The 13871-nt window shown below is 43.6% G+C and overlaps 1 protein-coding gene across 2 annotated transcripts in view; it reads left to right on the plus strand.

Moving 5' to 3' along the window:
• Positions 1-11929, plus strand: part of Ano2 (anoctamin 2) — a 355142-nt gene extending 343213 nt beyond the window's left edge. For both annotated transcript variants that reach the window (XM_048787661.1, XM_048787662.1), the window contains 2 exons: positions 8835-8940; positions 10972-11929. In XM_048787661.1, coding sequence (XP_048643618.1) covers positions 8835-8940; positions 10972-11244 — 379 coding nt within the window. In that variant the 3' untranslated portion in view covers positions 11245-11929. The remainder of the gene's footprint in view (positions 1-8834; positions 8941-10971) is intronic.
• The last annotated feature ends 1942 nt before the right edge of the window (positions 11930-13871 follow it).

Raw genomic sequence — 13871 nt, forward strand, 5'->3', positions numbered from 1 at the left:
CCCTCTCCCCCTCCAGGGATTGAAGCCAGAAGCACTTAACCACTGAACCACATCCCCACCCCATTTTTGTTTTTATTTTGAGACAGGGTCTCATTAATTGCTTAGGGCCTCACTAAGTTGCTGAGGCTGCCTTTGAATTTGTGATCCTCCTGCCTCAGCCTCCTGAGCTGCTGAGATTACAGGCGTGTGTCACCATGTCTAATGAGAATCTAATCTTACTGTACAAATGATGGATTTGATTTCAGTCCTGTTTAATTTAAAACATGGTATGAAGTCCAAGAGGTCAGTCCTAATTCCTGACCACACTAAGCTGAATTCTGGAGAGGTGACTGAAATCCATCACACAGGGATCATTGAAGCCATGGAGCAAAGATCATATTGCATATATTTAAAAAATAATAGTAACTATAACAACAACAACAAAAAAGCCCAAGAAAAGAGCCTCTGGAACCATTGTCTTCCTAAGACCCCAGTAGTGTCTCATGTAAAAGCTGCTGGTGCCTCCACTGAAAAAGAGTGTTTTCTGTAATGTTTGCAGCAGTGGTGACCCAGCATGTCTGTCTTGTTTTCCCACCTAGGACACATGGGACCCAAGGCCCATCATTTTTGAGGCTGCTGCTTAGGTTCATATTCTGAGTTGAAGAACACAAAAAGAAAATGATTTGGTCTTTCCAATTCAGATGGATGTCTGGGTTAAACAACCTTACCAATCTATGATTTAAATAAAAGAACATCTTGGTCTCAGGCACATTAACTTCAGGGTTTACTCTAGCCAACCAATATGAAAAATTAGGGACCAGATCTAATAACAGATGAATAAATTTATTCATCAATTTATATCAGCCTAGATGTTTCAGATTTTTTTTTTTCACATCTGGGACTACAAAGAGTAATTCTTGGACTAAAGTCCTATTGCTGGCAAATTCAGACTCTGCACTACCCAGGGGTCACTCCTCTACCTGGCTGGCATACCAGACTGTCTGTCCATGGTGCTGGTCTGCAGATCCAAAGGCCTAATTTCATAATACAGAGTGTCTGTGCCAGTGCTATCTTCCAATAGCATCTGGATTATGAAATAAATCAACAGATTTACACTAACTAAACAAACAGGCACAAACAGTGAGAATTACAAAATCATTTCATAACTGGAAGTGAACCCAGAGATTACCTCATTGAAGCTCCTCATTCTACAAAAAAAAAAAAAAAAAAGAAAAGAAAAGAAACTGAGGTTTAGAAAGCTGAGAAGTTCTCTAAGACAGAAGTTTCTAGCAACAGATCCTAAAGACATCTGTCCAGGAGTACAGGTCTCCACTCCCATGTGTGGTGGGAAAAAGCTCAGTGGGCCTCGTGTGGGGAAGCAAGGCTAACACTGTTTCCTTAGTTGGACTGGAAGAATGTATCTGCCATAGGGACCTATAGGATTGTGCCTTCCCTCTGACCATCAGATCTCTCAGTAGCACTTATGAATGTGTTTTCCAGATTCATCAGTGCTTTAAATTGGCTTGAACAAGAAGGGACTTTAATGGCCCCCATACTGAAAGTTGAGGGAAGGTCTAAATTTAGACAAGGCTTTATTCAGATAGGTAGGCTCAAATTCAATCTATCTCCCAACTCTACTTCAGTCAATGTCAATTGCATTTTCAAGCTCACTCTGAATTGTATCCACTCTAGTGAGAAATCAAGATTGATAGGCACTACTACTCAGCCCTAACAACAAATGCCCAGGATACCAGGCACTATTGGTACATGTGAACTGCTCTTGAATTTGCCTTTAGGTCACTGGATTTACAGCCCTGTGTGAAGCTGTGATAGTCTGTCTCCATTTTTTCCATGCAAGTAGATGCAAGTAGCTGGGATCAGGGCTGGTCTCTTATCCATTTACAAAAAAAAAAAATTCTGCCACTGAGTGGCAGAATTATCAGTGGGTACATGCATAGGAAGTGCACTTTAATTCTATGTTTCTGCCAAGAAAATTTATCTGCAGAAAGTAAATCATCCTAAAATCAAACCAATGTGACTTTGGGAGCATTCATTATATTTCTTACTCTTAGTACCAGTGAGGATTATAGGTTTATTATGCAGATATTAAGGGGGGGGACCTTAGTTAATAGAGAACAGGACATGCTGCTTCTCTTAATAAGTCAGGAAGCAGATGAGTAGGTAGGTAAACAAGCAATTAAAATATAGCTTTAATAATTTGCAATGGAGTGCAGGGAGCTGTGTGAGTCCTGAGGAGGAGCCACTGACCCAATCCAGATTTAAGCACTTAAGCATTCAGGGGAAGTTTCAAGGGAGAGGGAAGTTGAAGGGTGAGGAATACAAGCATGGCCAGAGCTCCTAATTCATATGAGCAAGGCATCTGGTTGGTGGAGAAGGGTGGGGGTGAGAGTGGTAGAGAATGGGGCACAAAGGGGGGGGTTCAGGCATCAAAGGAAGTCCAGGGAGAACACTATTGCAGAGAGAAGGGCTAGAGTGAGGAGGAAAAATTGGAAGAACACTAGATCAAGAATATGGTGGTCACTTTGAGGTGTGTGGAGTGTCTAGGGCCATGGGGTCCCACAGAGGGGTTTAAGAGAACAGTGATGAGATAGAATTTTCCTGAATGTTTTCTCTCTATCCATAGTGTGAAGGCTATCGGATTCTAATGAAAATAAAAATAAAGAGATAAAAATAAAGTGTAAGCAGATGTTCAGAGAATGGGGTCAGCACTTAATTTACAATGTATCAAATAAGTATACTTGGAGGCTACAATTCCTAGATCAATAAGATTGTTGATGGGAAATCTCAACCTCATGGGGTCCTATCCACTACTCCAAGATAAAAAAGAAAAAAAAAGGACTATGACAGAGAAATGCTATGAAAAATCAGAGACAACACTACAGCTTGCCCCAAGAGCTGGTTTTTATCATTTCTTTCATGGTGGGAAGCGAAGTTCGCCCTGATTTTCTGGCAAATAGTGTTGGGAACATGATGACCTTTCTTATTCTTAGCTTTCAATGATCTCTAAAGGTAAATGTAGTTGAATAAAACTGAGGTCTTGGGCTTTAACCCAACCACACTAGGGATAGAGGTATCTTAACAATGTCAATAAAAGTTAGGACGAGTCTCTGGCTGCCCATTTTAGATTTTGAGATTGTATTCCCAGAATTCTTAGAGTGATGCTTGCCTCAGCCCTTCTCCTGCAGGGCTGCTTTGTAAACAGAATTGTAACATCACACTATAGGTATGATTAGTGACCATTTGACAGAGCCACCACATCTTGGAGGATGGATGCCAGCTTAATTCCTGGCTCAGCTGGAAGGGTGCAAAGAGCTCGCCTGGGCAGGGCATGGCCAGGGATCTGGTCCCAGAACAGAACTCAAGGAGCCCACATGGGCATGATCAACCCACAGGGTCTGTTTGGAGGTGTTGAACATCCAGAAACAGCATCCTCAGGTGGTCCTGCCAGATTTTTCTCCAGGTCCTAAGTACTTCCATATTCCAAGGTCCTGTGAAAAGTCTTTGAAGAGGTGAGTTCCTTTCCAGGCCATGGTTTCTTCACATCTGTTCCATACTGACACCAGAGGGAGAGTCAACTTTTCCAGGTGTTGGTTTTCCTGATCTTTACCAACCACTGGATTGGCATGGTTCTCATTAGTTCCTAATTGCCTGTACCATTTTCCTTTGCTAAAATGCCAGTTTCAGAAGGCAGTTTTAAGTAACTCAGATGGTATGAAAATTTTGTATGTAATTGTATTCAGCATTAACATGACATTCATTTCCAGTGGGGATATTTTAAAAATTTCCTTATGTACCACTGTTCAGAGTTGAGAAAGGCATTTACTAACTGATTCATTATATAACCAACACCTCGTTTAAAAAGAAAAGCCGTTACCGATGGTTGATGACCAAACTCTTAGTGTCTGGCTTTGGCTCCTTCCTTGTTCACAGTGATTTTTGTATTTTGATGACTGTGGCAGATGTCAGAGTCACTGGTCGTCTTGCAGATGAGGATGAGGTTGGGAATGGGGACATCTGAGCCAGTAGTCTCTCTTCCCTCTCTGTACTTCAGTTTCCTCATCTGTAATAGGGAGGGCCTTAAAATAATTTCCAAAGATTCCTTTAAAATGTTGTATAGCAGGCTTGTTTTACAATATGACATATTGTATATACACATACATATACGTAAAAGAAAAAGTTCTTTTCTTAGTTCTCTCCTCAGTCATCTCCCAGGAGAACTCATGTGTCCATTTTCCTTTGAAGACTCTAAAAATAACATTCACAATTCATCGTATTGTCTTATGAAAAGGTAATGTTGCTTCCTTTAATATTGAGCACATATACACATGCATACACATGTTCATTTATTTATGGTTGGGCTGAGAGAACCCAAGTATGCACTTCTATGCACTTGACACTGTGTTACCCATTGTGTTGGTTTCGTTTTATGGATTAGGATGCTGAGGTTCAGAGATGTGCAATCACTTACTTAGGCTCTTACAGTTAGTAAGAGGCATAGCCACTTCAAGTTCATGCTTGCTTTTGAGACACTCTGGTTGTCGCCTTATTGAATGTCTTTCTTGGAAGACTTGAGAAACCCTCAAAATCAATGTTCACACTTAAGGAAACTAAAGGAGGATTGGATAGGTGAGGGTGAGATCTAGGAATATCATTTGAGCTAATGGGAAGGGATCAGAAAGAAGTTCTGCTTCCTGGATCTCATGGCCGCCACCTATCAGCCTGAGGCTTGCCTGTTTTTTGCCATTTACCTGGACAGGGGTCCTGAGAGAAGCTCCTACAGCCACACGGGTGTGTGACTGCCTTAGATTCTCATCAGCACCATGGGTAACTTGGGTGTTTGGTACCCAAGTGCTCAGAATCCTCCTGGAAAGCCAGGAGGAACTGGAAGTAGCAGTCTGTGTGCTCTGGCCTCATGGAGCAGAAGAAGTGCCAGTTGTAAGTTACTTTCAATAAAAAGAGAAAGAATAGCTCCTACAGATTAGCATCTAAAACCTAAAATGCTCTAAAATCTAAAACTATTTTATTGCTGATATGATGTCACAAGTGGAAAATTTAGCATTGTGAAACTTTTGTTTCATGTGCAAAATTATTAAAAATTTTTGTATAAATTACCTCCAGGCTGTGTGTATGAGATATGTATTAAACATAAATGAATTTCATGTTTAATTTGAGTCCTACCCCAAGACAGTGCCTTATTTATATACAAATATTTCAAAATCTGAAAAATTCTGAAATCTGAAATACCTCTGGTCCCAAGCATTTTAGATAAGAGATATTCAACCTATATTTATTAGGTTCCTCTATTGTGCTGAATTCTTTGCATTGATATTTCATCTTCATAACACCTCTGAGAGAAAGTTTGGGCCAATTCATACATGAGAACATTGGGTTTCATAATATTGAGTAACTTGTAAGAGGAATGTATTAGTTAGTTTTCCATCACTGTAACAAATACCTGATAATCAACTCCTGAAGAGAAAAAAAAAATATTTCAGCTTCTAGTTTTGGAGATTCCAGTCCTTTATTGATTAACCCTGTTGCTACAGGCTTGTTGTGAGAAAGTACAACATAGTAGTGAGTGGCAGAGCAAAGCCACTCACTTGATGGCCAGGAAGCAAAAGAGAAGGAGAGGAAGGGACAGGGTTCCATGATCCCCTTCACAGGCACACCCTTAATGACCTATAGACCTCCCACTAAGCCCCACCTCTTAAAGGTCCATTACCTCCCAATAGTACCCCTTAGGGACCAATCCTTAGCACATGGGCCTTTGGGGGACATTCAAGAACCAAACAAGAGCAAGGACACAGGAGCAAAGTGGGGATATGGCATTCAGACCCTCATCTGCTGTCTCCGAAGCACACTCTCTCATCAATGCTGAACACTGGGCTTAGAAACAAAACGAACAACAGAAACCATTGTCCCAGTAGTGGAAAAGATTAAGTCCATTAACCGCTGGTCTTTTGTATTTTTTTTTCTTAAAGCTAATTATTTCTTTGTTTAATTAGTGTTTTCTAGTTATTTAGTGAAAACATTTGATAATTCTGACTTTTTAGGATGAAATTTTTTAAAAAATTGTGAAATCTGAACTTACATTGGCATGTAAACAGCCAATTATTTACCTGGTGGCAGAAGATTACTGGAATCAATGTTTTTCAAATGATGAATCATGGTTCATTAATGGGTTATAAAATCATTCCAGTAGATCACAAATAATGTTTGTTGTTGCTTTGTTTTTGTGGTATTGGGGACTAAGCCCAAGGATGTTCTACCACTGAGTAACATTCACAGTCCTTTATATTTTTATTTTGAGACAGAGTCTCACTAAGTTGCCCAGACGGCCATAAACTTGGCAATCCTCCTGTCTCAGCTTCCTGAGTAGCTGGGATTATAGCTCTGTACCACCATCCAGGCTTCAAACAGCAATTCAAAGAACAGGACAGGATAGGCTAGATTAGGCTAGGTCAGTACATTGTATAGAGAAAGGATAAGTATGTTTTGTGTAATTTTCATTTAAATATACTTCTTAGGTTAAGTCATAGTTTTTAAAAAGCTAGCTTTGGAAAGAACAATGTGAGCAGATGCAAAATTCATTAAATCCTTCACTGCTCTTTTTCGTGGTGTGGCTTTCCCCTTAGTACCTAACAGAGCCAGCCTCAGCTTATCTGGATAGAGGTATTTTCAACCAGAGTTTTTGGGACAGATCTCTCTGTTAATCTTCCCCCCCCAGACCTTCAGTTAAATGGATGTGCCTGTTAGATTCAAAACATGCTTTGGACACACAGGGAGGGTAAAGTGACGTTTCCAAAAGCTTTGGTAAGTTAGTAGCTGAGGTGGAACCAGAATTAGATTATTTATGGATTCTTTTCAGACTGGAAAAAAGAGGAGTGAGCAGTGACTCTCATACCAAGGTCAGTGAGCAGCTGTTCCTTCATCGATAGAGCTAGAGAAGAAAAGAAAGGGACTTTCATGGTATCAGGAGGGATTGGGCTGAACCTGGGAAGGGATTGCCCTGCGGTAAGGAGTGTGTGTATGTGTGTGTGTGTGTGTGTGTGTGTGTGTGCGTGCGCGCGCACGCATGCTCGCACTGATGCGTGTGCCCATGCCCGCTTGTGTGCCCATGCCTGCCTGTGTGCCTCACTTCCTTCCCTGGAGGTTTCTAGAGGAGGATGATCAATTGCCTTCTGCTGTAGGGTTGTTTCTGTGGACAGCAAGGGGATAGGTGAATCTGAGTATTTTCCCACCCCAAAATGCCCTCCTTCATTTGTGCAGGTCTCTCTCCCCTTAACAAGGATAATCTGGAGCTGGCTGTGCTTCTGTCCTTAGCCACGGATGGATATGATGAATCCCGTGGTGCTCTGCTGGGCTGCAGTTAGCTTTGCTTTTCACCCGGATGTCAAACCAAGCTTGCAACAGCTGTGATCAGCTGTTAGGAGAGGGGGAGCTGGGTGGGAAGGGGGAAGCTCCTGGTCTCTTGCCAAACCCTGGTTGAAAGCTCAGTGTCCGCCATTCAGTTTGTCTCTATTGCTCACTATTGCTGTGCCTTTTTCTATCTCTGTGTGTGCATAGCTTTCCTCTCCATCTTTTTCTCTCTCTCTCTCTCTCTCTTATCTCTCCTTGGACAATTGGAAGCCATCATGGTTTTACATAGATCTTTTGGAGCAGCTGGTTCATTCAGGACAGGGAAAGGGACAAAAGAGCCCCCATTTATGAATATTTCCCCCCAATGCAGCTGTTGGTGAGCTACTCTATGATAATGGGAGAGAAGCCTGGATTCAGCCAGACATGCATTCTTTCCTTGCCTCCACATCTTGCTGGCCATGAGACTCTGGCCAAGCACTTGAACTTAGCTCTGAGCGTCAGCTTCCTCCTGTGTTATGCAGAGATAACGATGCCTGCCTGAGGGATGCAATGATGTATCTTACAGAGAAGCCTTTTTCTTAGGGATGGACACATACTTCATGTTCAGAGTGTGATGGTTTTCCATCCCTCCCAGACTGAGTCCCTACTCTGCCTTCCATAGCAGCCACACCACACTGCTTGGTGGCCTGATGCCACCCCATCTTCCTCCAGGATAGGGCTTGTTTTGTATCTGAGAAAATGAGCTTGTTCTAACATGAATCATTCCAGAATGGGGGTGAAAAGGCAAGAGTGAGGGAAAACCCAAGGCTTCTCTCCCATCTGAAAAGGAGACATGAACTCACATTAGGCTCTGACATCATTTTTTTTTTTTTTTTTTTAGATATTATGGCTAATAAAACAGAAATACTGATCAACTTTGATTATTGACCCTCTCACTCCAAATTTACCTACTTTCAACTTGGTCTGGATCAGCCAGCCTTCCTTTGGGTTCAATAGTGCAGTCAGAAAGCAAGGCCAGCCCCTCTGGGTAGCTGGAATCCCAAAGAAGCTGGCTGGGGAAGCCCAGGATAACCTGCTGTGCTGCATCTTCAGGGAGCCTCAGGCTGCCACAGAGTTCTAGAGGAGGCATCTGGGGGCCTCCCTACTCTCTCAGCCCACAGGATAGTGGGGATCCCAGGTGGACCCACTGGCCTGGGTTATTATTATGATTCTTGGGATCATCTGGAAATTGAATTTGGATACCAGAGGAAGCTCTGGGGATTGTTAGGGAAAACGAGTAGGAAAAAGACATTTCTAGGCTGACATTGGCTTTTATGGACTTTGATTCTTTTACTCCGTGCATATTTGCTGGTTGGGTCATAGATTTTCCCCTCCCCAAGTCTAATTTCTCCCATTTCCCATATCTAATAATTAAGAGCTTGTCCAATACTCAAATCCTTGAGTTTTTACTACCTTTCCTCTATCTCTTTGGACAGGTTCAAGGATTACCGAGAACCACCATGGGCATCAAACCCATATGAGTTTTCCAAACAGTACTGGTCTGTTCTGTCTGCCCGTCTGGCTTTTGTCATCATCTTCCAGGTGAGTTGTTCAGATAAGGAATGGCACTTAGGAGCCGGGAGACAGGGATAAAGAGAGTCATGACTACCTGGCTGCCACTTACCTCCAGGTTTCCATGGTACTGTCTCTTGATATTCACATGGGTCTGGTTTCTGGGCCCTCCTCAGATAATTAAAATCCAAAGAGGCCCAAGTCCCTTATATAAAGTGTTGCATTTGCATATAAACTATACACAACCTCTCCTATACTTCTATATTTCTAGATAAGATAATGTAAGTTCTATGTAAACAGGTGCTATGCTGTATTGTTTAGGTATTGATGACAAGGAAAAAAATTGTACATGTTCAGTACAAATCCAATTTTGTTTTCTAATATTTTTGATCCATAGTTGGATCAAAAGAGCCCACAGAGATGGAGTGCTGACTGTACTCTGTGACACAAGGGGTCTTCACATGTGGCAGGCAGAAGTGAACGTTCCCTTCCCTGGGTGAACCAGGAGGACTCCCAAGAGGGCTTCTTTTAATGGATGGACTTTGCAGGAGAATAAAACACAGAGTAAGGTTACTGGACAGATGTGGAGTAAGTTGCCGGGTAGAGATAATTTCCAATTTAAATCTAAGATGAAGAAAGGAAAGTGGGAAGGGCAATTGAAACCAGAGTCTCAGCCCCTGTGCAGACAAACAGCCCACCTCATTTCTGCAGCCCCAGAAAGGCTCAAGTTCTAAGCCTTTCTTCTTATGCTCTTGGGGCCTTCCTTTGTTAATGCTGTTTAGCCACTGAGACATCTGGTGGGAAGGGCCCCCAGAGCCATCTAGCCATCCCTGAATGAATAGCAAACTGAGCCCAGTGATTCCTATCTTTGACAATAGCCTCAGCTCCAATTGCATCGCTGAGATTCTCCAAACTAAGGGGCCCCCAATTCCCACTAGGGGTCCTGTGGGTCTTCAAGTGGGGCCAGCACACAAGCCCAGATCCTTTTCTCTTGGACTCCCTTAGGCTTTTGTATTCCCTGAAGACAGATCTCTGGAGGACTCTAAAATATCCTGCCCCCAGACCCCAGCCCAGGAAGTAGAGAAGCCCATCGGCTAGTCTTTCACCTAAAGAAGACTGCCATTCTTTCTCTGCAGAGATGAGGTGATACATTTGAAAAACCACTCAGATATCCCCCTTGCTGCCCCACCTGCAGGAGTCTTCTCTCTTTCCCGTATGTCACATGTGACAGATTGCTCATGCTGTAGAAGATGTTTTGAGGAAGAGAATATGATGAGACAGTTCTCTGACACCTAAGGTGCCTCTGAAAGCAGAAGGTGGTCCCCAAAATCTTCCTCCTGAGTCCTAGGAGCACATACCTTTCAAGGGCTCAGTCACTGCCTTGAGATCTTAGAAGGGTGAAGCTACATTGATGTGAAATCTGCAGCAAGGGAAAAATATCACAATTGGAGAAGGTTGTTCAGTAAATGTGTATGAAGGGTAGCTGGCATGTATCAGACCATGCCAGGAACTGTTGTCACATACTCATTTGCTCAACTGAAAATGTTTCCAGGAAAAGATGGCCCTTTCTTACCTGTGTACCCAAGGGAAAGGATGTGGCTCAGCAGCCAGAAGAAGGAAGCCCTATGCAAATGTGCACAAAAGCTTAGAATTGATCAAGGAGAGCTGGAGGCAGGAAGTCCCAGTCAGGTCAGATGGCTGTTGATGCACTGAGGGCAGAATGCAGTGGATGTGAGTTATAGGTGAGGGAGACTGAAACCAGGAGTCAATGCAAATACCAACAGCCCATCTCAGAGAGGACAGAGAGAGGCAGCTAGAGGGGAGAAAGGAGTAAGGGTCACAGTTACAGCTCTAGAGAGGCCACTGCACTCTGTGGCCATATCCCAGAAGGTTCTGGAGCAGGGAGGACCTGGAGGATTGGAGGACAAGAACAAGCCCTGCTGAAGGGAAGGAGCAATAGCCACCAATTATCAAATGAAGCCTCGCTACACACAGGCACCATCATTGATATTGGACGTGTCTGCCTCTCCACTCAGCCCCTCTCTCCCTTGCTTTTGGCAGAACCTTGTGATGTTCCTGAGTGTTCTGGTGGACTGGATGATACCAGATATCCCAACAGACATCAGCGACCAGATCAAGAAAGAGAAGAGCTTGTTAGTGGACTTCTTTTTGAAAGAGGAGCATGAAAAGCTCAAGCTCTCTGAAGAGCCAGCCCAGAAGAGCGAGGGAGGCGGGGATCAGAGCAGGAGGAGCCGGGCTGCCAGCTCAGCACCCTCCAACCGAAGCCAGCCAGGCAGCATAGCATCCGCAGGTTCCCAGCACACCAACGTGTGAGCTGCGCATCCCACCCCACCGCGGAGGAGGGCGTGGCAGCAGCTAGACGCATGCGCAGGAGCACACTTGTACACCCGCAGGAGCGTGTTCTGAATCTTCCCGGACCGGCCTGATGGCGTCTCGAAGTATGTGTGAAAGGGAGAGAAGAAAATTGAGAGATCAACAGAATGAGTACTAGAAGGAAGAGACATAATGCTGCTTTTCAGAAACTTCAAGCTTAAGTTTCTTGTAGATCCTATTTTGAGTTATATCCTTTTGGGGGATTATTACCCCATTGGGGTCTCTCCACCCCAGAGTTTCCAGACACCTTGAGCCTTCCCTTGTCCCCTGGGGCTCCCTCTTGTACTTCACCATTATTTCAGATGACCACAGGCTGTGAGAGAAGTGCAGCAAGAGCCACATCCTAGTCCCCATGGTACATGATCACCACCCCCTTCCTGCTGTCACCCTGAGAAAACCGCTCTGGGACACTGGCAACTGGGGCTGTCACACATTGCGGTGGATGCAAATTAAGTTACAGAGCGGACTGCTGTGGCCACTGGACCTGAGAATGGTGAGCAAAGGTCCAGCCTGGTCTTGTCTACAGTTCATGTCACAGGGACGTGTGGAGTTCAGTGCAACTGTCATTTTATGCAAGTTCCAATTTTAAATAATAAAATAAATGGCCACATTCTTTTTAAAGATACATCTCTTGTCTTTGGTGCCTTGTCATTCATTCTCTTTTCTTCCCTCCTTTCTCCCTCCCTTCCTACTCTATTCTCTCTCCTCTCTCTTCTCTTCTCTCTCTTTCTCCCCTCCCTTCCTTTGTATGAATATTTATTGAGCCCCTAGTATATGCCAGACATTATTCTTAGACTAAAGATATAGCAGAGAACAAAGGAGAGAAAAATCCCTGCCCCAGGGAGCTTACAACTCTGGAGAGAGACAGATAATAAACCAGTGAGTATGTAGTACTTTAGATAGAAATAAGTGCAATGGAGAAATATTAGATAGGATAAAGGAGACAGGAAATTGGGCTCAAGAGGTGAGGGGTTCTGACATTTTATATATGAATTAACATCAAACCCCAGCTGGTGAAGAGGTCACATCTTGTAGTGCTAATGCATTCAGTTGGTAGCAGCTTCCCAGGGCTCTGTGGTGAGATTTCCACGCATAGTTAGAAGTAAAGGCCAAACAGATCATCATCACTCACTGGACCCCTTCTGCTGTCCAGAAACCAGTGTCATGGCCACCCCATCCACACCTGTCTTCAGTTTCTCACAAGCGAGATGACTAGAGGAGACAGAGTTATTCTGATATTTCAGGTGCCTGGTAGGGGAGGGCCTCTGGTATGGCAGGTCACCAGCACTGTCCACCACAGTTTTTAGTTCCCTTCTGGCCACATATAGGGTTGCATTGACCACCAACACTTGCTATAGAAAGCAGCCCCTCCTCTTATGGGAACAACAGGGCATAGATATAACTGTCAGTGAGAGCAGCAGGTAGTCTTGTCACATGTGTGAAAGGGAAAGAAGAAAATTGAGAGAGCAACAGAATGAGTACTAGAAGGAAGAGACATAATGCTGCTTTTCAGTAACTTCAAGCTTAAGTTTCTTGTAGACCCTATTTTGGGTTATATCCTTTTGGGGGGATTGTTACCCCATTGGGGTCTCTCCACCCCAGAGTTTCCAGACACCATGAGCCTATACAAATAATCCTACAATCAGTTGCAACTACAGCACACCCTAATATTCACAATCACCACTGGAGCCTAGATTTGAATTCCAAAGGCATAATAATATTATCTTACAACAGGCTTCACTCATTTGGAGGTAGTAGTGGGCGAGGAAAACTGCAATTCACAGAGCAGTAACCATATGGAGAGTCCAGGCCCATAGCAAGAGGTTGCCCCTAGGGATTCACACCAGCGTGGGGGGTGTTGACATGCCCTGGAAGCAGTGCCCGGCCAGACTCAAGGGTTGTCTCCCTCACCAAGATGCCCACTTGGCACTGAATGAGCCACCCCCATTCCCATTGGCTGCCGGTGTTAGTCAGGGTCCCACTTTTATTCTTCTTTTTTAAACTGAAAGGAACATTTTTATATGACCATAAAGGTAAAACTTTTTCACAAGACAGATTCAGACAGCCCCAAAAGCAATGAAGATGAAAAGAAAACCACTCAAAATCCCCAGATCTATAATCAACTTTGACAAGTCTTCCCAACTTGGATTCCCTGTCACATGCATCTCTTTGTTTTAGTGACAATTATGCTGTATGTGCTGCCTTGTTACCTATCCTCACTTCATTATGTCACCAACCCTTTTATCCCAATAAATATAGATTCACTCATTCTAAAGTATGTACTGAGCATGCACTATGTCCAGGCTCTGTGGTAGGCATGTAGGGATATATCACCCCACAAAAGAAAATTCCTGCCCTCACGGATCTCAAGTCCTGTGTGGATCAGAACAATAGATAAAAAGGAAAGTAAAAGAAAGGTGATAAGTGTTACAGCAAAAAGAAGAAGGGAAGGAATGGAAGAGGAATTAGAGGTGGGATTAGGGGCTCCATTTTATTTCCATTATACAGACGGGGCTTTTGCTTTATTCTTATTCCCCTTCATCAGCTGGGTGTAGAAGCTTGTGGTG

The sequence above is a fragment of the Marmota marmota genome, unplaced genomic scaffold, assembly GCF_001458135.2.
Source record: "Marmota marmota marmota unplaced genomic scaffold, marMar, whole genome shotgun sequence".
Classification (NCBI taxonomy): domain Eukaryota; kingdom Metazoa; phylum Chordata; class Mammalia; order Rodentia; family Sciuridae; genus Marmota; species Marmota marmota.